This window comes from Musca autumnalis, unplaced genomic scaffold, assembly GCF_047663935.1.
Source record: "Musca autumnalis isolate F117 unplaced genomic scaffold, ASM4766393v1 scaffold_2, whole genome shotgun sequence".
In the NCBI taxonomy this organism is placed as follows: domain Eukaryota; kingdom Metazoa; phylum Arthropoda; class Insecta; order Diptera; family Muscidae; genus Musca; species Musca autumnalis.
The window spans coordinates 24,779,050-24,806,440 of NW_027411755.1; the positions used below are offsets into that span (position 1 = coordinate 24,779,050).

General features: G+C 28.6%; 1 protein-coding gene across 5 annotated transcripts in view; it reads left to right on the top strand.

The window, feature by feature from the left end:
• Window positions 1-27,391, top strand: part of LOC141393794 (cyclin-dependent kinase-like 1) — a 108,653-nt gene that overhangs the window by 20,762 nt on the left and 60,500 nt on the right. Inside the window, exon 1 of one of the 5 annotated variants that reach the window (XM_073967272.1) lies at window positions 3,784-4,153. The exons of 3 other annotated variants lie outside the window; for them this stretch is intronic. In XM_073967272.1, the coding sequence (XP_073823373.1) occupies window positions 4,098-4,153 (56 nt within the window). In that variant the 5' untranslated portion in view covers window positions 3,784-4,097. Of the gene's footprint in view, window positions 1-3,783; window positions 4,154-27,391 lie in introns of those variants that run through there. One more of the 5 variants, XM_073967269.1, reaches the window with a different exon arrangement.

The following is a 27,391-nucleotide window of genomic DNA, read 5'->3' on the forward strand; positions in this document are numbered from 1 at the left end:
AAAATCCACGTCTTGTGATGAGCTTGAAAAAAATATTCTTTAAAAAATCCACGTCTTGTGTTGAGCTTGAAAAAAATATTCTTTAAAAAATCCACGTCTTGTGTTGAGCTTGAAAAAAATATTCTTTAAAAAATCCACGTCTTGTGTTGAGCTTGAAAAAAATATTCTTTAAAAAATCCACGTCTTGTGTTGAGCTTGAAAAAAATATTCTTTAAAAATCCACGTCTTGTGGGAGGTTGCAAAAATATTCTTTAAAAAAGTCACGTCATGTGGGAGGGTTGATAAAATATTCTTTAAAAAATCCACGTCCTGTGTTGAGCTTGAAAAAAAAATATTCTTTAAAAAATCCTGGTCTTGTGTTGAGCATGAAAAAAATATTCTTTAAAAAATCCACGTCTTGTGTTGTGCTTGAAAAAAATATTCTTTAAAAAATCCACGTCTTGTGTTGAGCTTGAAAAAAATATTCTTTAAAAAATCCACGTCCTGTGTTGAGCTTGAAAAAAAATATTCTTTAAAAAATCCTGGTCTTGTGTTGAGCATGAAAAAAATATTCTTTAAAAAATCCACGTCTTGTGTTGTGCTTGAAAAAAATATTCTTTAAAAAATCCACGTCTTGTGTTGAGCTTGAAAAAAATATTCTTTAAAAAATCCACGTCTTGTGGGAGAGATGAAAAAAATATTCTTTAAAAAATCCACGTGTTGTGGTGAGCTTGAAAAAAATATTCTTTAAAAAATCCACGTCTTGTGATGAGCTTGAAAAAAATATTCTTTAAAAAATCCACGTCTTGTGTTGAGCTTGAAAAAAATATTCTTTAAAAAATCCACGTCTTGTGTTGAGCTTGAAAAAAATATTCTTTAAAAAATCCACGTCTTGTGTTGAGCTTGAAAAAAATATTCTTTAAAAAATCCACGTCTTGTGTTGAGCTTGAAAAAAATATTCTTTAAAAATCCACGTCTTGTGTTGAACTTGAAAAAAATATTCTTAAAAAAATCCACGTCTTGTGTTGAACTTGAAAAAAATATTCTTTAAAAATCCACGTCTTGTGTTGAACTTGAAAAAAATATTCTTTAAAAAATCCACGTCTTGTGTTGAACTTGAAAAAAATATTCTTTAAAAAATCCACGTCTTGTGTTGAGCTTGAAAAAAATATACTTTAAAAAATCCACGTCTTGTGTTGAGCTTGAAAAAAATATTCTTTAAAAGATCGACGTTTTGTGTTGAGCTTGAAAAAAATATACTTTAAAAAATCCACGTCTTGTGTTGAGCTTGAAAAAAATATTCTTTAAAAGATCGACGTTTTGTGTTGAGCTTGAAAAAAATATTCTTTAAAAGATCGACGTTTTGTGTTGAGCTTGAAAAAAATATTCTTTAAAAAATGCACGTCTTGTGTTGAGCTTGAAAAAAAATATTCTTTAAAAAATCCACGTCTTGTGTTGAGCTTGAAAAAAAATATTCTTTAAAAAATCCACGTCTTGTGGTGAGCTTGAAAAAAATATTCTTTAAAAAATCCACGTCTTGTGGTGAGCTTGAAAAAAATATTCTTTAAAAAATCCACGTCTTGTGATGAGCTTGAAAAAATATTCTTTAAAAAATCCACGTCTTGTGTTGAGCTTGAAAAAAATATTCTTTAAAAAATCCACGTCTTGTGTTGAGCTTGAAAAAAATATTCTTTAAAAAATCCACGTCTTGTGTTGAGCTTGAAAAAAATATTCTTTAAAAAATCCACGTCTTGTGTTGAGCTTGAAAAAAATATTCTTTAAAAAATCCACGTCTTGTGTTGAGCTTGAAAAAAATATTCTTTAAAAAATCCACGTCTTGTGTTGAGCTTGAAAAAAATATTCTTTAAAAAATCCACGTCTTGTGTTGAGCTTGAAAAAAATATTCTTTAAAAAATCCACGTCTTGTGTTGAGCTTGAAAAAAATATTCTTTAAAAAATCCACGTCTTGTGTTGAGCTTGAAAAAAATATTCTTTAAAAAATCCACGTCTTGTGTTGAGCTTGAAAAAAATATTCTTTAAAAAATCCACGTCTTGTGTTGAGCTTGAAAAAAATATTCTTTAAAAAATCCACGTCTTGTGTTGAGCTTGAAAAAAATATTCTTTAAAAAATCCACGTCTTGTGTTGAGCTTGAAAAAAATATTCTTCAAAAAATCCACGTTTTGTGCTGAGCTTGAAAAAAATATTCTTTATAAAAATCCACGTCTTGTGTTGAGCTTAAAAAAATATTCTTTAAAAAATCCACGTCTTGTGTTGAGCTTGAAAAAATATTCTTTAAAAAATCCACGTCTTGTGTTGAGCTTGAAAAAAATATTCTTTAAAAAATCCACGTCTTGTGGTGAGCTTGAAAAAAATATTCTTTAAAAAATCCACGTCTTGTGGTGAGCTTGAAAAAAATATTCTTTAAAAAATCCACGTCTTGTGGTGAGCTTGAAAAAAATATTCTTTAAAAAATCCACGTCTTGTGGGAGGGTTGAACAAATATTTTTTAAACAGTTCCACGTCTTGTGGGAGGGTTGCAAAAATATTCTTTAAAAAAGTCACGTCTTGTGGGGGTTGAAAAATATTCTTTAAAAAATCCACGTCTTGTGGGAGGTTTGAAAATTATTTTTTTTAATCTTTTTAAATTATTTTTAAGTCCACATTTTGTGCTTTATTTGAAAAAATATTTTTAAAAAGCCACATTTTGTGGATTATTGAAAACAATTTTTTTTAAGCCCATGTCTTGTGCTCAGCTTGAAAAAATTTTCGCATAAAAAATATTTTTCGTATACTGATGATCTTGTTGTTGTCCAGTGTAATTGTTTTTATGTTGACCAAGAAGACCAACAATTAGAACTCAATCTCCCACTGGAATCATATTCCGCCGCCCTTATGACATTTTGACAATGACAAATATTTTGATAAATTTGTGACAAGTGAACACAACAAATATTGTATAACCGGTAATGACACCAAACAAAAAAAAACAACAACAACAAATGGGCCAAACTAGCCGCTATTGTAAACATTTATGACCCAGAAATAAATATTATTATGTCTTGTCCCCAAAAAACGTAGTAAGGAGTTTGAGGTTATAACATTTATTTATTCATTAGTTTGATGATGGAAAATGTTTGGGTGGAAATATTGTAGCTATTAATTTGATGGAATTTGTAAATTTCTATATATTTGAACAGCAAAAGTAATTGAGTCAAATATTACAAAAAAAAACAACAAAATTCCTTTAAAGGAAATATTCCCAGGAAGATACCGTATACTTTCTTACCTATTCTACAATTACTTTTATTAGTTTTTTCTTTTATAATAATGCTTTTAAATATTCTTCTACGTTTGAAGTCTCAAAACTCCTTCTTAAACCCTGTTAATGGATATTGTAACATTGTCAAGTAATATCTACCCACATGTAAGGACCCTCACACATACAGTGAAGGCATGTTAATGTTCTTCAAAAAAAAACTATTGATTATCGTATTTAACGCTAACATGCAATAAGGACTAGCTAATGGCGACTACAATGCCATGCTACATTGAAAAGAAAATCAAAGTGTTTCCTTAGCAGTGGATTTCATCATTAGTCGAAAAGAAGGATGAAATGGGTTTTGTCAGGCACCCAACAAAATGTGAATATTATAGGAATATTCCACAAGTCTTGTAGCAAATCAATACTACCCACCAAATGAGTGTGCAGCACACCTCAAACATCTTTCCCCTCCATTGAACTCAAAATGACTGACTGACTGCCTGCTGTTACTGCAGTGACCATTGTCGTTGGCAGCCAGGTTATTAGTTGCAAAGTATATGGTCAACAATAAATACCTAAAAGTCCATGAGGTTCGTGGCTCAAACTATTGTGGACGGGTTATAAATATTCATCAGAAAACAAATCAAAACAACGACATCAAAGGCAATACAAGAAATTATATGAAATAAAAATGAATTGTGAAATAAATATGGAGAATAGAACGATATATAGAAACTAATTCCAATTAAGTTATAAAAAAAACACACGCACACCAAACGATTACCATCAGCAGTGCTAAACTACCACACAAAAATCAGTGAATATCTCTTCCCTACCTCAAAAGGAACAACAATAATGGATTCATATTTAACACGTTTTATACAGAAATTACCCTTCTGTGCAGATTTTAGGTAAAGTTTTATTAAAACCTTCAACTCCCACAACATACACACACGCACTCACCCACAACTAATTTGCAACACATACACCCACCCACTTTTGAAAGCGAGCATCTTTCAATTGCAGAGCTTCACAACAACAACAACCGCAAAACTGCAATTGATTGCAGTTTAATTTATGGTCTATGGCCAAGTTTAAAAATAGATTTTGACCTTTAATGCTAAAAGTGAAACTAAACAAAAACAAATTATAAACAGCATAAACGAAGCTTTAAAAAAAAAAAAACTTTTGTAAAAAAAAAGAAATTTCTACCCCTTTTTGGCGTTGCAAAAACATACTGCCAGCTTAACTTAATATTGTGTGCCATTTTGCAATTATTTTTAATTCGTTGTTATATTTATTTTCTTTTTGCCTACAAAAAGTTGTTTCCTACCCCGGTTTCGGCAAGGGCTTTTTATAAACGCAAACTTTTAAAAAATGACTGTGAAAAATTGTAAACTTCACCTTGAACTTTTTTGTTTTTTTTTTCGTAGCGACAACACTACGCAATTTGAACTGAAAAAGCAACTGTGAAAACAACAAACAATACAAATACACACATATTTTACAAAAATGAAGGGAGTGAACAGTTGAGAGATAAAGATTAAAAAAAAGTTGTATAAAGAATAATATAATAATAATAATAATAAAATTTTTTCAAAACATCTTCTAATAAAATTCTTACAAATATTTTTTTGAAAAAAAGATATTTTTTAAAGGATATTTTTTCAATGGCATGGATTTTTTAAAGGAAAAAATTTTCAAACTTGAATTTTATTAAAGATTTTTTTAAACGTTGATTTTTTAAAGAATATTTTTTCAAACGTGGATTTTTTAAACAGTATTTTTCAACAGTGGATTTTTTAACGAATCTTTTTTTCGAACCTGGATTTTTTAAAGAATTTTTTAAGCGTGGATTTTTTTAAAGAATATTTTTCAAACATGGATTGTTTAAAGAATATTTCTTTCAATGTGGATTTTTTTAAAGAATATTTTTTAAACGTGGATTTTTTTAAAAAATATTTCTTTAAACGTGGGTTATTTAAAGAATATTTTTTCAACGGCGTGGATTTTTTAAAAATATTTTTTTAATGACGTGTATTTTTTAAACATTTTTTAATGACGTGGATTTTCTAAATATTTTTTTTGCCGATAGCTTTTATTGCTAGTTTTTTTTGTAATTTTTCTTTATTATAATTTATAATTATAATAAATATATTTAAATAAATAAATAAATAAATAAATAAATAAATAAATAAATAAATAAATAAATAAATAAATAAATAAATAAATAAATAAATAAATAAATAAATAAATAAATAAATAAATAAATAAATGAATAAATAAATAAATAAATAAATAAGTAAATAAATAAATAAATAAACAAATAAATAAATAAATAAATAAATAAATAAATAAATAAATAAATAAATAAATAAATAAATAAATAAATAAATAAATAAATAAATAAATAAATAAATAAATAAATAAATAAATAAATAAATAAATAAATAAATAAATAAATAAATAAATAAATAAATAAATAAATAAATAAATAAATAAATAAATAAATAAATAAATAAATAAATAAATAAATAAATAAATAAATAAATAAATAAATAAATAAATAAATAAATAAATAAATAAATAAATAAATAAATAAATAAATAAATAAATAAATAAATAAATAAATAAATAAATAAATAAATAAATAAATAAATAAATAAATAAATAAATAAATAAATAAATAAATAAATAAATAAATAAATAAATAAATAAATAAATAAATAAATAAATAAATAAATAAATAAATAAATAAATAAATAAATAAATAAATAAATAAATAAATAAATGAATAAATAAATAAATAAATAAATAATAAAAATATTTTTTCAATGGTGTGGATTTTTTAAAAATATTTTTTCAATGTCGTGGATTTTAACTTTTTTTCAATGGCGTGGATTTTCAATTTTCTTTTTCTTCAATGGCTTGGATTTTTCAAAAAAATTTTTTCAACATCGTGGATTTTTTAAAAATATTTTTTTAATGGCGTGGATTTTTTAAAAATATTTTTTTAATGACGTGGATTTTTTAAAAATATTTTTTCTGTGGCGTGGATTTTTGTAAAAATATTTTTTTAATGACGTGGATTTTTTAAAAATATTGTTTCTGTGGGGTGGATTTTTGTAAAAATATTTTTTCAATGGCAAGAATTTTTTAAAAACATTTTTCAACGGCGTGGATTTTTTAAAAATATTTTTTCAATGGCAAAAACATTAAAAACATTTTTCAACGGCGTGGATTTTTTAAAAAATATTTTTAAATGACGTGAATTTTTTTAAAGAATATTTTTCAAACGTGGATTTTTTTTAAAGAATATTTTTTTTCAAACATGGATTTTTTTAAAGAATATTTTTTTCAAAAATTATTTTTTTAAAGAATATTTTTTTCAAACATGGATTTTTTTAAAGAATGTTTTTTTTCAAACATGGATTTTTTTAAAGAATATTTTTTCAAAAATGATTTTTTTAAAGAATATTTTTTCCCAGCCGACAACAATACGCTGATTTTTAAGGATATTTTTATGTATCAAACTTTTTATTAAAGATATATATTTTTAATATATTTTTTTTTCAATTTTATTCTTGTTGTATTTTTAATATTTGTAAAAATAGGAGGATTTTTTTTTAAATAGGAGGATGGGTGACGTAGGGGATGGAAGATACCGGTTTTAACATGGCAAAGCCCAGGATTTATCTTGGTCCCTCTTTCATCTCAAGTGGACACTGACCTCCCCGTGGTGTCACCTGGGGAACTGCCTTTAACACCCGTTAAAGGTAGTGAGCTAACATGTGCCGCGCGTTCACCCATAAGAACGTTAAAAACTTGGGTTTGGGCGTCGGGTTAGTAACCCTCCCCTAGAAAAAACAGCCTACTATGAAAAAACGAAAGAAAAGAAAAACAAACCCCTCTAAAGTTGACGAACCCCACAAACGTTTTAAGGACCATGATCTGCGAATCTGCACCTGGAATGTTCGCACTCTTTATACAGAAGGTGCCGTCTTCGCATTGGCAGACGTACTTGAAAAGTACAAGACCGATATTACTGCCATACAGGAAATACGATGGATTGGGAAAGGCGTCACAACAACATCTAAAGGTGACGCACTGTATTATAGCTGCCATGATACAAAGCATGAGTTTGGTTGCGGTTTTGTAGTTAGTCGGAGACTAAAACATCTGGTATCCAGCTTCACCCCAGTGAATGAAAGACTTGCTGCAATTCGAATAAAAGCTAAATTCTTCAACATCAGCTTTATCTGCGTTCATGCTCCAACCGAAGACAAGGACGAACAGACCAAAGATATATTTTACGAGCGCTTAGAAGAAACATATGACCGCTGCCCTGCCCATGACATTAAAATCATTCTAGGCGATTTTAATGCCAAAATTGGAAAGGAGAATATCTTTGGCCCAACAGTCGGGAAATTCAGTCTCCACAGTGAAACATCTGACAATGGTATGAGGCTGATAGACTTTGCAGCTGCAAAAAACATGGTAGTTAGCAGTACCAGATTTAATCATCTCGATATTCATAAGGGCACCTGGCTGTCTCCAGATCAGAAAACAAGAAACCAAATTGATCATGTTGTGATAGATGGAAGACATTCATCGAGCGTGTTGGATGTACGATCGTTCCGAGGCGCAAACATTGATTCGGACCACTACCTTGTTGCAGCAAAGGTACGCACCCGCTTAAACGTAGCAAACAAAGTACGAACAGACACAACACGAAAGTTAGACATCGGTAAGCTGCAATCACAACAGATAGCCACAGCATATTCCACTCAACTAGCCCAATTGCTTAATCAAAGCACTCCTCATCCCGATAACATATCAGCGCAATGGCAAAGCATTGCCCACTCCAGGCAAACAGCCGCAAAATCCATACTTGGATACCAGAGACCTCCACCAAGGAATCCATGGTATGATGAGGAGTGTCGTGCTGCCACCGAAGAGAAAAATGCGGCATATAAGGCTACTTTACAATCCGTAGCAACGCGTAGCGCACGAGAGAGATACAGGGAGAAAAGGAGAGAGGAGAAACGTCTTTTCCGCAGGAAAAAGAGAGAGATGGAAAAGCAGGAGTGTGAAAAAATCGAGATGTACAGGAGCCAGAATGAAGTCCGAAAATTCTACCAAAGAGTCAAGCATCAAACTGATGGCTTTGGTACAGGCACATCCTCCTGTAGAGACCAGCAAGGTAATTTGGTAACTGATACAGATAGTGTACTCAGGATATGGAAAGAACATTTTTCAAATCTGTTGGTATCCAATAGCAGCGAAGACGACGATGATACCACAGTCCCAATCCCAGAAGATGGTATTGAATGTATACCGCCCAGCCAAGATGAGGTAAAGACAGCAATAAATCGGCTGAAGAATAATAAGGCAGCAGGGGCCGATGGCTTACCAGCCGAGCTGTTCAAAACCGGAGGCGACACGCTGATAAGGTGTATTCATCAGCTAGTTAGCACCATCTGGCAGGAAGAACGAGTACCCGACGATTGGAACCTGAGTATCCTGTGCCCCGTCCACAAGAAGGGAGATAAGACTGTATGCTCTAACTATAGGGGCATAAGTCTACTCCCTATTACCTATAAGATCGTGTCAGGGATATTGTGCGAACGACTAAAGCCTATGGTCAACGAGATAATTGGACCATACCAATCGGCTTTAGACCTGGCAAGTCCACCATTGACCAGATATTTACCCTGCGGCAAATCCTGGAGAAGACCCAAGAGATGCAGATCGACACCTACCACCTTTTTGTCGATTATAAAGCAGCCTTCGACAGCCCGCTGCGTTCAAAGGTATTCCAAGCCATGTCTGAATTTGGTATTCCCGCAAAGCTCATCCGGCTTTGTAAAATGACTTTAACTGACACGAGGTCCTCAGTTAAAATAGGAAAGAACCTCTCCGAAGAGTTTGGTACCAAAAGAGGTTTCAGACAAGGAGACAGCCTTTCGTGTGACCTCTTCAACATCCTGCTAGAAAAGGTTATACGAGAGGCAAACGTCAAAAGAAGTGGCACAATCTACACCAATAGTCACATGTTACTTGCTTATGCTGATGATATAGACATCATGGGCCGATCAGCAAAAGAAGTAACTGATACCTTTATAAAGGTCGAAGGAGAATCTGCTAAAGTGGGTCTGGCGGTAAACGGTGAGAAGACCAAGTTGATGGTGTCGACGCGCAATGCGTCCATTGAGCTTGGACCGACTGTGGAAGTTGGTTCCTATAATATTGAGGTAGTAAAAGACTTCGTCTACCTCGGCACCTCCGTAAACACAACAAACGACATCAGTTGTGAAATAAAAAGAAGAATTGTATTGGCCAACAGATGCTACTTTGGTTTAAGTAAGCAGTTTAAAAACAAAGCCACATCTCGTCAAACAAAAATAACGCTCTACGTTTTATATTTGGGATGACGACTTCTTTTCAAAATTGTCAGGCTTAATCACATAGTCGTTGTTTTAATATTTTATTAAAACAACTTTAATTTATTAGTGGGAAAAATTGGCAATGTTTACCACGACAATAAATTAAAGTTGTTTTAATAAAATATTAAAACAACGACTATGTGATTAAGCCTGACTATTTTGAAAAGCAAAATAGAAGCCGTCATCCCAAATAAAAAACGCCAATCCTCCTAATTTTTCTAAAATATTTTTTCAATGGGGTAAACTTTGGATTTTTTCAAAACGAATTTTTTTAAAAATATTTTTTCAATGGCTTGGATTTATTTACAGAATATTTTTCAATAGCGTGGATTTCTTTACAGAATATTTTTTCAATGACGTGCATTTTTTGAAACTAATTTTTCAATGGCTTGGATTTTTAAAAATACTTTTTTCAATGGCGCGGATTTTTTAAGGATATTTTTTCAATGGCGAAAAATTTTTAAAGGAAAAATTTTTCAAACTTGAATATCTTTAAATAAATATGTATATAATAAATAAAAATATTTTTTCAATGGCGTGGATTTTAACATTTTTTTTTCAATGGCGTGGATTTTTTAATTTTCTTTTTTTCAATGGCTTGGATTTTTGTAAAAATATTTTTTTAATGGCGTGGATTTTTTAAAAATATTTTTTCAGTGGCGTGGATTTTTTAAAAATATTTTTTCAGTGGCGTGGATTTTTGTAAAAATATTTTTTCAGTGGCGTGGATTTTTGTAAAAATATTTTTTCAATGGCAAGAATTTTTTAAAAACATTTTTCAAGGGCGTGGATTTTTTAAAAATATTTTTTCAATGGCAAGAATTTTTTAAAAACATTTTTCAAGGGCGTGGATTCTTTAAAAATATTTTTTCAATGGGGTGGATTTTTTAAAAAATATTTTTTCAATGGGGTGGATTTTTTAAAAAATATTTTTAAATGACGTGAATTTTTTTATAAGAAAAATTGTTCAAACGTAATTTTTTTTTTAATTTTTTCAATGGATAGGATTTTTTTAAAGAATTTATTTTCAAACGTAGATTTTTTAAAAGGAAAATTGTTCAAATATGAATTGTTTTAAAGAATATTTTTCAAACGTGGGTTTTTTAAAGAATATTTTTTTCAAAAATGATTTTTTTAAAGAATACTTTTTCCCAGCCGACAACAATACGCGGATTTTTAAGGATATTTTTATGTATCAAAATTTTTCTTAAAAATATATATTTTTAATATTTTTTTTTTCAATTTTATTCTTATTGTATTTTTAATATTTGTAAAAATAGGAGGATTGGCGTTTTATATTTGGGATGACGACTTCTATCTTGCTTTTCAAAATAGTCAGGCTTAATCACACAGTCGTTGTTTTAATATTTTAATAAAACTACTTTGATTTATTAGTGGGAAAAAATTGGCAATGTTTACCAAAGCAACAAATTAATGTTTTTTTTAAATATTAAAACAACGACTTTGGGATTAAGCCTGACTATTTTGAAAAGCCAAATAGAAGTCGTCATCCCAAATAAAAAACGCCAATCCTCCTAATTTTTCTAACATATTTTTTCAATGGGGTAAACTTTGGATTTTTTAAAAATATTTTTTTCAAAAGTGGATTTTATTAAGAATATTTTTTCAATGGCGTGAATTTTTTACAGAATATTTTATAATTGCGTGGATTTTTTAAAACTAATTTTTCAATGACGTGGATTTTTTAAAACTAGTTTTTCAATGGCGTGGATTTTTAAAAATATTTTTTCAATAGCGTGGATTTTTTTAAAAATATATTCTTAAGGGCGTGGATTCTTTAAAGATAGAAAATTTTTTCAAAGGTGAATTTTTTAAAGAATATTTTTTTAATCGTGATTTTTAAGGAATATTTTTTAAACGTGGATTTTTTAAGGAATATTTTTAAACGTGGATTTTGTAAAGAATATCTTCATAAATAGCGTGGACTTTTATAAAATATTTCTTAAAGGATATTTTTGCAAATATTTTTTAAAATATTTTTTTGTGAATTTTTTAAAATATAGATTAAATTATTTTTTTAAGTGTTTTATTTAACATACTATGGTGTTCGTTTAGTTCACCAATGGCGAACATTTTTAAATAATTTATTCTATTTATATTTTTTTAAAGGAAATTTTTTTCAAACTTGGATTAAAAGAAGTAAAAAAGTGTCAGTCGGCTTTGCCCACAGATACATACCCTCAGCCAATGTGAAACGAAACTCTTACCTCCGGACACATCGAATGTATTTCAGGTCTCTTTAGAATTTTGTGGCCCATTTTGGACATTTGAACTTGCCGACAACAATGTGGAATAGGAATAAACTGCACTAAGACACAAATGTTGAACTTTTGTAGGCCAGGTACTCTTAGGGAGGACCGATATGGGCCATTTAAAAAGTTAAACAAAATTTTGATAAAATATTAGGAGATCCAAAGTTTGGACCAAGTTGGTTGCCACGTTCAAGTGATATCGTCCTAGCATTTAAGTGACATTTTTTTTAAATTTTGGGGAGAAGTACCGAAAGTTGTGGACCGGTATTGCCCATGTAACTAAGTTTGGATATAATATGACGAAGACCAAATGTTGGACCAAATCGGTTGAACAGCTCGAGAGCTATCGTGTTCTCCGACCGATACATATGGTGACATAGGGGTTTTTTACACCTTTCGGGCTGTTTTCCCAAGAAATATGGACTTGCCCTGAAAAACTTTTACCGTCGTAATGGAGGTAGCGAATGCAAATCGCTTCAACAAAAATCAAAGTGATTCGAGAGCAGGTCTTAAAGTGAACTTATCCGAAATTTTGTGTGAGAGATACCAGAAGGAGTAGACAAATATAGACAATATTCGAACCTGATCTATATCTGGCAGATATATTAGGATGTGCAAAGTATGGATTGCATCGGTCACTCCCTTCAAGAGTTATCGTGCGCAACATTTTTCCGAACATTTTTGAAGTTTTTTGGGGGAGGTACCTGAAGGTGTGGACCGATATACCACATCTTCGAATTTAAACTATGTTTTGATAAAATATTACGAAGGCCAAATTTTGGACCGAATCGACAGATCCGTTCGAGAGTTATCTTGCGCTCCTACCACTACACAAGGTGTCATAGGGGCTTTTTGCAACTTTCCGGCCATTTTCTCAGGAAGTATGGACTTGCCCCTGATGAAACTTATACCGTTGTATGGGGGGGAAGTGAATACAAGTTGTTGCAACAAAAATCAAAGCGGTTCGAGAGCAGGTCCTAAACTGAACTTGGCCGAAATTTTGTGTGGGACGTACCCGAAGGAGTATGGCGATTGAGTCCATATTGGAACCTCATCTAAGTCTGGTAGAAATTTAACGATGTGCAAAGTATGGACCATATCGGTTACTCCCTTCAAGAGTTATCGTGCCCACAAATTTTCCGAAAATTTTGGAACTTTTGTGGGGGAGGTACCGGAAGGAGTGGACCGATATAGCTCATCTTCGAACTTAAACTATGTTTGAACAAAATATTACGAAAGCCAAAATTCGAACCGAATCGGTTCATCCGTTCGAGAGTTAACGTGCGCACCAGCCAGCCAGACAGACAGGCGGACGGACAATGCTAAATCGACTCCAAATTGTCTGAAACACATTTCGTCCAAACATACTTGGGGTCTAAACCCATTACTTCGATGAGGCACATTTTGCCCGTATGAAAGTGTTTACACCCTTTCTAGCCAAAAGGCTGAGGGTATAAAAAAAGTTCAAACGTGGATTTTTTTAAAGATTATTTTTTCAAACGGGTTTTTTTAAAGAATATTTTTCAAATGTGGATTTTTTTAAAGAATATATTTTTTCAAACAAGAATTTTTTAAAGAATATTGTTGTAACAAAGTTTTTTTAAAGAATATTGTTTTCATACATGGGTTTTTTTTTAAAGAATATCTTTTTCAATAGCGTGGATTTTTTTATTTGTTTTGTTTATTGTTGAAGATTCAATCTCATTTTCGATTGCTTGAGTGGAGTATTCCCCCATTGGCTCAACTTCATTTATTACCCTCTATTACAGAGAGTAATGTTTTTCAAAACGAACTGACAGTGTTGCAAAATTTTACTGATCGCTACCAATATCATGATTTCATCCCGGCGAAGGGAATTATCAATTGGCTTCGCAGTTTTTGAAATGATGCCTTTTTAGCGAAAAACCGAACTCTTTAAGTGTCTAGTATTCTCATATGAATGAGAATCACACTCACTTTTCGGCTTTTCCAAAGAATATTTTTTAATGGCTTTGCTTTTTTTAAAGGACTTTTTTCAATGGCGTAAAATTTTAAAAATATTTTTTCAATGGCGTGGATTTTTTAAAAATATCTGAAAACGTTTTTTTAATCCACGTTTTATGGGTATTTGGAAAAATATATTTTTTTAAATTCCAAATTTTTTTGATTATTTGAAAAAATCTTTTTAAAAATCCTCATTTTGTGGATTATTTGAAAAAATAGCTCTTAAACAAGTAAGAACGGCGTTATATTCGGCGAGGACGAACTTGTTATACCCTCCACCACGAGTTGTATTGAAGTAAATTTGAACAATTAGTTTCCTTTCGTTTATGAAGAAGACTAAGTACCAAATTCCAGCAATTTCGGAAAACAAAGGGGCTACCTTTCGGGAGATACCGTTCGATCTATACCGACACAATTCTGGCGGAAAGTTTTTAGACTCAAATAAGACTAAATACCAAATTTCCGATATTTCGGTAAGATAATGAGAGTCATACCTAAAAAATACCGAGAATCAAGAGGTAGGCTTCTATGGGGATATAGGAAGACGTGGACCTATACTGATAATTTTCTTCTGGAATATTTTATAAACTCATGCAAGACTAAATAATAAATTTCAGTTATTTCGGTGGGATATTGACGTCACAACGTTTAGAATTACGAAAATCGGGGGAATCGTTCGCCAATAAACTTTTTCTTTAGAAAAATTTTCACCAATGAACTTTTTCATAGAAAAATATTCACCAATGGATTTTTCGATAGAAAAATGTTCATCACTGAACTTTTTCTATAGAAAAATGTTCATCACTGAACTTTTTCTATAGAAAAATGTTCATCACTGAACTTTTTCTATAGAAAAATGTTCATCACTGAACTTTTTCTATAGAAAAATGTTCATCACTGAACTTTTTCTATAGAAAAATGTTCATCACTGAACTTTTTCTATAGAAAAATGTTCATCACTGAACTTTTTCTATAGAAAAATGTTCATCACTGAACTTTTTCTATAGAAAAATGTTCATCACTGAACTTTTTCTATAGAAAAATGTTCACCAATGAACTTTTCCTATAGAAAAATGTTCACCAATGAACTTTTTCTATAGAAAAATGTTCACCAATGAACTTTTCCTATAGAAAAATGTTCACCAATGAACTTTTCCTATAGAAAAATGTTCACCAATGAACTTTTCCTATAGAAAAATGTTCACCAATGAACTTTTTCTATATAAAAATGTTCACCAATGAACTTTTTCTATATAAAAATGTTCACCAATGAACTTTTTCTATCGAAAAATGATCACCAATGAATTTTTCTATAAAAAAATGTTCACCAAAGAACTTTTTTTTTATAGAAAAATGTTCACCAATGAACTTTTGCTATAGAAAAATGTTCACCAATGAATTTTTCAATAGAAAAATGTTCACCAATGAACTTTTCCTATAGAAAAATGTTCACCAATGAACTTTTTCTATAGAAAAATGTTCACCAATGAACTTTTTCTATAGAAAAATGTTCACCAATGAACTTTTTCTATAGAAAAATGTTCACCAATGAACTTTTTCTATAGAAAAATGTTCACCAATGAACTTTTTCTATAGAAAAATGTTCACCAATGAACTTTTTCTATAGAAAAATGTTCACCAATGAACTTTTTCTATAGAAAAATGTTCACCAATGAACTTTTTCTATAGAAAAATGTTCACCAATGAACTTTTTCTATAGAAAAATGTTCACCAATGAACTTTTTCTATAGAAAAAGGTTCACCAACGAATTTTTTCTATAGAAAAATGTTCACCAATGAACTTTTTCAATAGAAAAATGTTCACCAATGAACTTTTTCTATAGAAAAATGTTCACCAATGAACTTTTTCTATAGAAAAATGTTCACCAATGAACTTTTTCTATAGAAAAATGTTCACCAATGAACTTTTTCTATAGAAAAATGTTCACCAATGAACTTTTTCTATAGAAAAATGTTCACCAATGAACTTTTTCTATAGAAAAATGTTCACCAATGAACTTTTTCTATAGAAAAATGTTCACCAATGAACTTTTTCTATAGAAAAATGTTCACCAATGAACTTTTTCTATAGAAAAATGTTCACCAATGAACTTTTTCTATAGAAAAATGTTCACCAATGAACTTTTTCTATAGAAAAATGTTCACCAATGAACTTTTTCTATTGAAAAATGTTCACCAATGAACTTTTTCTATAGAAAAATGTTCACCAATGAACTTTTTCTATTGAAAAATGTTCACCAATGAACTTTTTCTATAAAAAATGTTCACCAATGAACTTTTTCTATAGAAAAATGTTCACCAATGAACTTTTTCTATAGAAAAATGTTCACCAATGAACTTTTTCTATAGCAAAAATTTCACCAACGACTTTTTCTATAGAAAAATGTTCACCAATGAATTTTTTCTATAGAAAACTGTTCACCAATGAACTTTTTCTATAGAAAAATGTTCACCAACGAACTTTTTCTATAGAAAAAGGTTCACCAACGAACTTTTTCTATAGAAAAATGTTCACCAATTAACTTTTTCTATAGAAAAATGTTCACCAATGAACTTTTTCTATAGAAAAATGTTCACCAATGAACTTTTTCTACAGAAAAATGTTCACCAATGAACTTTTTCTATAGAAAAATGTTCACCAATGAACTTTTTCTATAGAAAAATGTTCACCAATGAACTTTTTCTATTGAAAAATGTTCACCAATGAACTTTTTTGATAGAAAATTTTTCACCACTGAACTTTTTCTATAGAAATATGTTCACCAATGAACTTTTTCTATAGAATTAGCGTATAGATTGTTATTTTTGTTGTAGCTCAAGTGTTGCAATTTATTTTCAAATATCTGCATTGTGCGTAAGAATGCACTATGTACACTCTCAGTTCCACTGCGAACCACTGTCTATTCTATATGTTGAAACAAAAACCTTCCCATTGGTAAATATAATATAACTGCAATAAATTTATTAATGCCTCTCGCCTAGTGCATGACACACAGTAATTAATTCGAATGACTTCAATATAGGGGATGGATGATCTCGTGTTTTGGAAAGAAAACACGCAATTAGACAAGTGCAAAATAAATGCTAAGGCAAATACAGATAAATGAATCCTAGAAGTATGCAATATTTTCTAGGACATTGGTTCGCTGGGGTTCAAAGATTAATGAGAATAGTTAAAATTCCAATAATTCCTTAAAAAATCCAGGCTAATGAAGTCTAAGAGGCTTTGCAATAATTCCTTAGAAAATCCACGCTTATGGAGTCTATGGTGGTTTGCAATAATTCCTTAGAAAATCCACGCTTATGGAGTCTATGGTGGTTTGCAATAATTGCTTAAAAAATCCACGCTTATGTAGTCTAAGGTGGTTTGCAATAAATCCTTAAAAAATCCACGCTTATGAACAAAAATTATTTTCAATTTTGCATAACAAACTCATTCTTTTTATGCAGAAATTGTTTATTTTTAATTACTTTTCTTGTTTTTCACTTTCGTAATTATTGACTTTAAGTTTTTCCCCTTTTGATATCTACAAAAGTTTCTCTTTTTCAAAACTTTTAGAATTGAGAAGGTGGAGCTTGCCTTGAACACACACAAACACAGGTTATAAGGTGCATTATTTGCCATTGTTTATTCTTCAAGTTTTTTTTTTTTTTGTAGTCTTCTACCTGGATTCCAAACTATTGGCTTTTAATGAGAAATTGAAAAAGAATTATTGTTGTTGCTGTTCCTATTGTTGTTTACTTGCAAGCAAGTAGTAAATTGTGTAGTGTAAAAATTGTATGTAGGCAATTTGATTAACCTTGTTGACATGACCTTGTTTCCTTGTGTTCGAAAGGGGGGTGAGTTTTAATGGGGTTGTCTTCATTTTTGCCTTTGTGGTTGTTGTCTTTTGTTGTTTAATGTGGCTTGGATTACATTTCTGTGGGATGTACACAACCACAGCAGTGACATGCAATTTGCGTTGTTGTTGTTTTTAACTAACGCACATTGCATACATACATATACAAAGCATTTAAATACACCACCCATGACTAGAAGTTGGAATTTCAAAACGGAAACATGCAATGATGACCTTTTGCAAAAGTTTAAATAAAGGAAAATGAGTTTTTAATTTGTTTTGTAGGCTTATTTTTTTAAGATCCATGACAACTACAATGCTATATGAATACAAGCGAACAAGGTTCTGAGGCAATAAACGATGTTGAGGATAAAAACATGAATGTCACATGAAAAAATATTCTTCAATTTTTTGTTGGTTAGCCCAAAAATATTTTTTTTTTAAAAATCCACGTTTTGTTGATTGCCCAAAAACATATTTTTAAAAACTCCCTGTGTTGTGGGTTGAACAAAAAAAATATTTTTTTTTAAAAATCTAAGTATTGTAAAAAATCCACGAATTTTTGGTTGCTCGAAAAAAATATTTTTTAATATTCTTTAAAAAATCCACGTTTTGTTGGTTGTTTGAAAAAATATTCTTAAAAAAATCCACGTTTTGTTGGTTGTTTGAAAAAATATTCTTTAAAAAATCCACGTTTTGTTGGTTGTTTGAAAAAATATTCTTTAAAAAATCCACGTTTTGTTGGTTGTTTGAAAAAATATTCTTTAAAAAATCCACGTTTTGTTGGTTGTTTGAAAAAATATTCTTTAAAAAATCCACGTTTTGTTGGTTGTTTGAAAAAATATTCTTTAAAAAATCCACGTTTTGTTGGTTGTTTGAAAAAATATTCTTTAAAAAATCCACGTTTTGTTGGTTGTTTGAAAAAATATTCTTTAAAAAATCCACGTTTTGTTGGTTGTTTGAAAAAATATTCTTTAAAAAATCCACGTTTTGTTGGTTGTTTGAACAAATATTCTTTAAAAAATCCACGTTTTGTTGGTTGTTTGAAAAAATATTCTTTAAAAAATCCACGTTTTGTTGGTTGTTTGAAAAAATATTCTTTAAAAAATCCACGTTTTGTTGGTTGTTTGAAAAAATATTCTTTAAAAAATCCACGTTTTGTTGGTTGTTTGAAAAAATATTCTTTAAAAAATCCACGTTTTGTTGGTTGTTTGAAAAAATATTCTTTAAAAAATCCACGTTTTGTTGGTTGTTTGAAAAAATATTCTTTAAAAAATCCACGTTTTGTTGGTTGTTTGAAAAAATATTCTTTAAAAAATCCACGTTTTGTTGGTTGTTTGAAAAAATATTCTTTAAAAAATCCCCGGTTTGTTGGTTGATATGAAAAAAATATTCTTTTAAAAATCCCCGGTTTGTTGGTTGTTTGAAAAAATATTCTTTAAAAAATCCCCGGTTTGTTGGTTGATATGAAAAAAATATTCTTTTAAAAATCCACGTTTTGTTGGTTGTTTGAAAAAATATTCTTTAAAAAATCCACGTTTTGTTGGTTGTTTGAAAAAATATTCTTTAAAAAATCCACGTTTTGTTGGTTGTTTGAAAAAATATTCTTTAAAAAATCCACGTTTTGTTGGTTGTTTGAAAAAATATTCTTTAAAAAATCCACGTTTTGTTGGTTGTTTGAAAAAATATTCTTTAAAAAATCCACGTTTTGTTGGTTGTTTGAAAAAATATTCTTTAAAAAATCCACGTTTTGTTGGTTGTTTGAAAAAATATTCTTTAAAAAATCCACGTTTTGTTGGTTGTTTGAACAAATATTCTTTAAAAAATCCACGTTTTGTTGGTTGTTTGAAAAAATATTCTTTAAAAAATCCACGTTTTGTTGGTTGTTTGAAAAAATATTCTTTAAAAAATCCACGTTTTGTTGGTTGTTTGAAAAAATATTCTTTAAAAAATCCACGTTTTGTTGGTTGTTTGAAAAAATATTCTTTAAAAAATCCACGTTTTGTTGGTTGTTTGAAAAAATATTCTTTAAAAAATCCCCGGTTTGTTGGTTGATATGAAAAAAATATTCTTTTAAAAATCCCCGGTTTGTTGGTTGTTTGAAAAAATATTCTTTAAAAAATCCCCGGTTTGTTGGTTGATATGAAAAAAATATTCTTTTAAAAATCCACGTTTTGTTGGTTGTTTGAAAAAATATTCTTTAAAAAATCCACGTTTTGTTGGTTGTTTGAAAAAATATTCTTTAAAAAATCCACGTTTTGTTGGTTGTTTGAAAAAATATTCTTTAAAAAATCCACGTTTTGTTGGTTGTTTGAAAAAATATTCTTTAAAAAATCCACGTTTTGTTGGTTGTTTGAAAAAATATTCTTTAAAAAATCCACGTTTTGTTGGTTGTTTGAAAAAATATTCTTTAAAAAATCCACGTTTTGTTGGTTGTTTGAAAAAATATTCTTTAAAAAATCCACGTTTTGTTGGTTGTTTGAAAAAATATTCTTTAAAAAATCCACGTTTTGTTGGTTGTTTGAAAAAATATTCTTTAAAAAATCCACGTTTTGTTGGTTGTTTGAAAAAATATTCTTTAAAAAATCCACGTTTTGTTGGTTGTTTGAAAAAATATTCTTTAAAAAATCCACGTTTTGTTGGTTGTTTGAAAAAATATTCTTTAAAAAATCCACGTTTTGTTGGTTGTTTGAAAAAATATTCTTTAAAAAATCCACGTTTTGTTGGTTGTTTGAAAAAATATTCTTTAAAAAATCCACGTTTTGTTGGTTGTTTGAAAAAATATTCTTTAAAAAATCCACGTTTTGTTGGTTGTTTGAAAAAATATTCTTTAAAAAATCCACGTTTTGTTGGTTGTTTGAAAAAATATTCTTTAAAAAATCCACGTTTTGTTGGTTGTTTGAAAAAATATTCTTTAAAAAATCCACGTTTTGTTGGTTGTTTGAAAAAATATTCTTTAAAAAATCCACGTTTTGTTGCTTGATATGAAAAAATATTCTTTAAAAAATCCACGTTTTGTTGGTTGTTTGAAAAAATATTCTTTAAAAAATCCACGTTTTGTTGGTTGTTTGAAAAAATATTCTTTAAAAAATCCACGTTTTGTTGGTTGTTTGAAAAAAATATTCTTTAAAAAATCCACGTTTTGTTGGTTGTTTGAAAAAAATATTCTTTAAAAAATCCACGTTTTGTTGGTTGTTTGAAAAAATATTCTTTAAAAAATCCACGTTTTGTTGGTTGTTTGAAAAAATATTCTTTAAAAAATCCACGTTTTGTTGGTTGTTTGAAAAAATATTCTTTAAAAAATCCACGTTTTGTTGGTTGTTTGAAAAAATATTCTTTAAAAAATCCACGTTTTATTGGTTGTTTGAAAAAATATTCTTTAAAAAATCCACGTTTTGTTGGTTGTTTGAAAAAATATTCTTTACAAAATCCACGTTTTGTTGGTTGTTTGAAAAAATATTCTTTAAAAAATCCACGTTTTGTTGCTTGATATGAAAAAATATTCTTTAAAAAATCCACGTTTTGTTGGTTGTTTGAAAAAATATTCTTTAAAAAATCCACGTTATGTTGGTTGTTTGAAAAAAATATTCTTTAAAAAATCCACGTTTTGTTGGTTGTTTGAAAAAAATATTCTTTAAAAAATCCACGTTTTGTTGGTTGTTTGAAAAAATATTCTTTAAAAAATCCACGTTTTGTTGGTTGTTTTAAAAAATATTATTTAAAAAATCCACGTTTTGTTGGTTGTTTTAAAAAATATTCTTTAAAAAATCCACGTTTTGTTGGTTGTTTTAAAAAATATTCTTTAAAAAATCCACGTTTTGTTGGTTGTTTTAAAAAATATTCTTTAAAAAATCCACGTTTTGTTGGTTGTTTTAAAAAATATTCTTTAAAAAATCCACGTTTTGTTGGTTGTTTTAAAAAATATTCTTTAAAAAATCCACGTTTTGTTGGTTGTTTTAAAAAATATTCTTTAAAAAATCCACGTTTTGTTGGTTGTTTTAAAAAATATTATTTAAAAAATCCACGTTTTGTTGGTTGTTTTAAAAAATATTCTTTAAAAAATCCACGTTTTGTTGGTTGTTTTAAAAAATATTCTTTAAAAAATCCACGTTTTGTTGGTTGTTTTAAAAAATATTCTTTAAAAAATCCACGTTTTGTTGGTTGTTTTAAAAAATATTATTTAAAAAATCCACGTTTTGTTGGTTGTTTTAAAAAATATTCTTTAAAAAATCCACGTTTTGTTGGTTGTTTTAAAAAATATTCTTTAAAAAATCCATGTTTTGTTGGTTGTTTGAAAAAATATTCTTTAAAAAATCCACGTTTTGTTGGTTGATATGAAAAAATATTCTTTAAAAAATCCACGTTTTGTTGGTTGTTTGAAAAAATATTCTTTAAAAAATCCACGTTTTGTTGGTTGTTTGAAAAAATATTCTTTAAAAAATCCACGTTTTGTTGGTTGTTTGAAAAAAATATTCTTTAAAAAATCCACGTTTTGTTGGTTGTTTGAAAAAAATATTCTTTAAAAAATCCACGTTTTGTTGGTTGTTTGAAAAAATATTCTTTAAAAAATCCACGTTTTGTTGGTTGTTTGAAAAAATATTCTTTAAAAAATCCACGTTTTGTTGGTTGTTTGAAAAAATATTCTTTAAAAAATCCACGTTTTGTTGGTTGTTTGAAAAAATATTCTTTAAAAAATCCACGTTTTGTTGGTTGTTTGAAAAAATATTCTTTAAAAAATCCACGTTTTGTTGGTTGTTTGAAAAAATATTCTTTAAAAAATCCACGTTTTGTTGGTTGTTTGAAAAAATATTCTTTAAAAAATCCACGTTTTGTTGGTTGTTTGAAAAAATATTCTTTAAAAAATCCACGTTTTGTTGGTTGTTTGAAAAAATATTCTTTAAAAAATCCACGTTTTGTTGGTTGTTTGAAAAAATATTCTTTAAAAAATCCACGTTTTGTTGGTTGTTTGAAAAAATATTCTTTAAAAAATCCACGTTTTGTTGGTTGTTTGAAAAAATATTCTTTAAAAAATCCAAGTTTTGTTGGTTGTTTGAAAAAATATTCTTTAAAAAATCCACGTTTTGTTGGTTGTTTGAAAAAATATTCTTTAAAAAATCCACGTTTTGTTGGTTGTTTGAAAAAATATTCTTTAAAAAATCCACGTTTTGTTGGTTGTTTGAAAAAATATTCTTTAAAAAATCCACGTTTTGTTGGTTGTTTGAAAAAATATTCTTTAAAAAATCCACGTTTTGTTGGTTGTTTGAAAAAATATTCTTTAAAAAATCCACGTTTTGTTGGTTGTTTGAAAAAATATTCTTTAAAAAATCCACGTTTTGTTGGTTGTTTGAAAAAATATTCTTTAAAAAATCCACGTTTTGTTGGTTGTTTGAAAAAATATTCTTTAAAAAATCCACGTTTTGTTGGTTGTTTGAAAAAATATTCTTTAAAAAATCCACGTTTTGTTGGTTGTTTGAAAAAATATTCTTTAAAAAATCCACGTTTTGTTGGTTGTTTGAAAAAATATTCTTTAAAAAATCCACGTTTTGTTGGTTGTTTGAAAAAATATTCTTTAAAAAATCCACGTTTTGTTGGTTGTTTGAAAAAATATTCTTTAAAAAATCCACGTTTTGTTGGTTGTTTGAAAAAATATTCTTTAAAAAATCCACGTTTTGTTGGTTGTTTGAAAAAATATTCTTTAAAAAATCCACGTTTTGTTGGTTGTTTGAAAAAATATTCTTTAATATTCTTTAAAAAATCCACGTTTTGTTGGTTGTTTGAAAAAATATTCTTTAATATTCTTTAAAAAATCCACGTTTTGTTGGTTGTTTGAAAAAATATTCTTTAATATTCTTTAAAAAATCCACGTTTTGTTGGTTGTTTGAAAAAATATTCTTTAATATTCTTTAAAAAATCCACGTTTTGTTGGTTGTTTGAAAAAATATTCTTTAAAAAATCCACGTTTTGTTGGTTGTTTGAAAAAATATTCTTTAAAAAATCCACGTTTTGTTGGTTGTTTGAAAAAATATTCTTTAAAAAATCCACGTTTTGTTGGTTGTTTGAAAAAATATTCTTTAAAAAATCCACGTTTTGTTGGTTGTTTGAAAAAATATTCTTTAAAAAATCCACGTTTTGTTGGTTGTTTGAAAATATATACTTTAAAAAATCCACGTTTTGTTGGTTGTTTGAAAATATATACTTTAAAAAATCCACGTTTTGTTGGTTGTTTAAAAAATATTCTTTAAAAAATCGACGTTTTGTTGGTTGTTTGAAAAAATATTCTTTAAAAAATCCACGTTTTGTTGGTTGTTTGAAAAAATATTCTTTAAAAAATCCACGTTTTGTTGGTTGTTTGAAAAAATATTCTTTAAAAAATCCACGTTTTGTTGGTTGTTTGAAAAAATATTCTTTAAGAAATCCACGTTTTGTTGGTTGTTTGAAAAAATATTCTTTAAAAAATCCACGTTTTGTTGGTTGTTTGAAAAAATATTCTTTAAAAAATCCTCGTTTTGTTGGTTGTTTGAAAAATTTGTGTTAAAAAATTCACGTTTTTTTTTTTTTTTTGTGACATGAAAACATATTGTATAAAATATCCACGTCATGTGAATTCGCGTTACGTACCATTATTAGCAACCTGCTGTAGAAAATTGCATGAATAATTTATGCAAATGTTATTCAATATATTATTGTTGATACTTGAATACAATTATAATAATAAATATAACAGTACTTGTATTATTGCCAGATTTAGCGAAAATAAATGAATTTTTATTAGCAACGCCCAATGACATGCAAAGCAGACACTTTTCAAGGAACGCTTTTATTTTTAGTGAATATTGGCAGTGTATTTGTGGAACATTGGAAGAATTCCTGGCAAAAATTTATTAAAAAATATAAATCATATACAGGCGAGTGGGTGTCGCGTCCTTTCGAAGAATGACCCACAAGTCAGTATCATGTTGAAAATGTTAGTTGTATGTGTAGGTGGTGACCACCAATTAGAGAAAAAATGTATGCAATCTAACCTCAATTCCTAAGAAGAAAGTCCACCGCAACCCTAATGCAAATAATAAACAAATACTTTTTTCTTCAACACTTCGAATTTTTGTATTGAAAAAGGTGTAACTAACAAATTCATTTGAAAAAACAAATGAACTTGTCACTCATCACAAATTATGACCTTTAAGACAAAACCAACAACAACCCTTTTGAAAAGCAATACTAAAAAAACATAAAAAATATATAAATATTATTTTCAAATAGAAACAATATAAAAGCCTTTCAAAGTATTTGCAAAAAAAAAAAAACAGAAAAAGTATTTAGACAGGTAAGACGAAACCACAAAGGTCAAAAGCCGTTCGAAGGACTATTGTGTTGAAAACACCTTAGAATTAAATAAAATAAAAAAGAAACAACACAAATACTTTTCTTTTGAGCACCTTTGGAGTTTTAAGAAAAAGCAAAAAAATGGTTAACAAATTTCTCAACCCATACCCCATAACAAACAGGTGGAAAAATTATTTCCAATACCTTGGCTTTTGTCGCCTTTAATGGGGTTTGGTGGCTATTTCTTGAGTTTTGTGTGAAAATGCGTGTTGGACAGTTATAAATTTTTGCACATAGAGACCCTCCCCAAACACACAACCACATGTTTATATTCAAAGCGATAAAATAAAATTTAATTGTAGACCTTAGAGAAACAACTTAAAACGAATGGCAACAACAACAGCAGCAGCAGCAAAGGAAAAACGCCTTCCTTTAACACACACAGAAATACTTAGGAGCAATACAGTGGAATCAGGTTAAAATATATTTGCAATAATTTTTTATAAAAATATTTTTTCATGTTAATCACAAGACGTTGAGTTTTTAAAGAATATTTTTTCCAACTCAACAACAAAACGTGGATTTTTTAAAGAATATTTTTTTCATACCAACAACAAAACGTGGATTTTTTAAAGAATATTTTTTCATGTCAACAACAAAACGTGGATTTTTTAAAGAATATTTTTTCATGTCAACCACAAAACGTGGATTTTTTAAAGAATATTTTTTCATGTTAACCACAGAACGTGGATTTTTTAAAGAATATTTTTTCATGTTAACCACAGAACGTGGATTTTTTAAAGAATATTTTTTCATGTCAACCACAGAACGTGGATTTTTTAAAGAATATTTTTTCATGTCAACCACAGAACGTGGATTTTTTAAAGAATATTTTTTCATGTCAACCACAAAACGTGGATTTTTTAAAGAATATTTTTTTATGTCAACCACAAAACGTGGATTTTTTTAAAGAATATTTTTTCATGTCAACCACAAAACGTGGATTTTTTAAAGAATATTTTTTTCATACCAACAACAAAACGTGGATTTTTTAAAGAATATTTTTTTCATACCAACAACAAAACGTGGATTTTTTAAAGAATATTTTTTTCATACCAACAACAAAACGTGGATTTTTTAAAGAATATTTTTTTCATACCAACAACAAAACGTGGATTTTTTAAAGAATATTTTTTTCATACCAACAACAAAACGTGGATTTTTTAAAGAATATTTTGTTCATACCAACAACAAAACGTGGATTTTTTAAAGAATATTTTTTTCATACCAACAACAAAACGTGGATTTTTTAAAGAATATTTTTTTCATACCAACAACAATACGTGGATTTTTTAAAGAATATTTTTTCATACCAACAACAAAACGTGGATTTTTTAAAGAATATTTTTTTCATACCAACAACAAAACGTGGATTTTTTAAAGAATATTTTTTTCATACCAACAACAAAACGTGGATTTTTTAAAGAATATTTTTTTCATACCAACAACAAAACGTGGATTTTTTAAAGAATATTTTTTTCATACCAACAACAAAACGTGGATTTTTTAAAGAATATTTTTTTCATACCAACAACAAAACGTGGATTTTTTAAAGAATATTTTTTTCATACCAACAACAAAACGTGGATTTTTTAAAGAATATTTTTTTCATACCAACAACAAAACGTGGATTTTTTAAAGAATATTTTTTTCATACCAACAACAAAACGTGGATTTTTTAAAGAATATTTTTTTCATACCAACAACAAAACGTGGATTTTTTAAAGAATATTTTTTTCATACCAACAACAAAACGTGGATTTTTTAAAGAATATTTTTTTCATACCAACAACAAAACGTGGATTTTTTAAAGAATATTTTTTTCATACCAACAACAAAACGTGGATTTTTTAAAGAATATTTTTTTCATACCAACAACAAAACGTGGATTTTTAAAAATATTTTTTCGCGAACCCCACATAACGTGGATTTCTTAAAGAATATTTTCCCAAACAACCAACAAAACGTGGATTTTTTTATACCCTCAGCATTGAAATTTCTACCAGACTTAGACGAGGTTTCAATATGGACTCAATCGGTCCACTCCTTCGATTTCGGATAAGTTCAGTTTAGGACCTGCTCTCGAATCGCTTTTATTTTTGTTGCAGCAACTTTTATTCACTGCCCTCCATACGACGGTACAAGTTTTATCAGGGGCAAGTCCATACTTCCTGCGAAAATAGCCTGAAAGTTGCAAACAATCC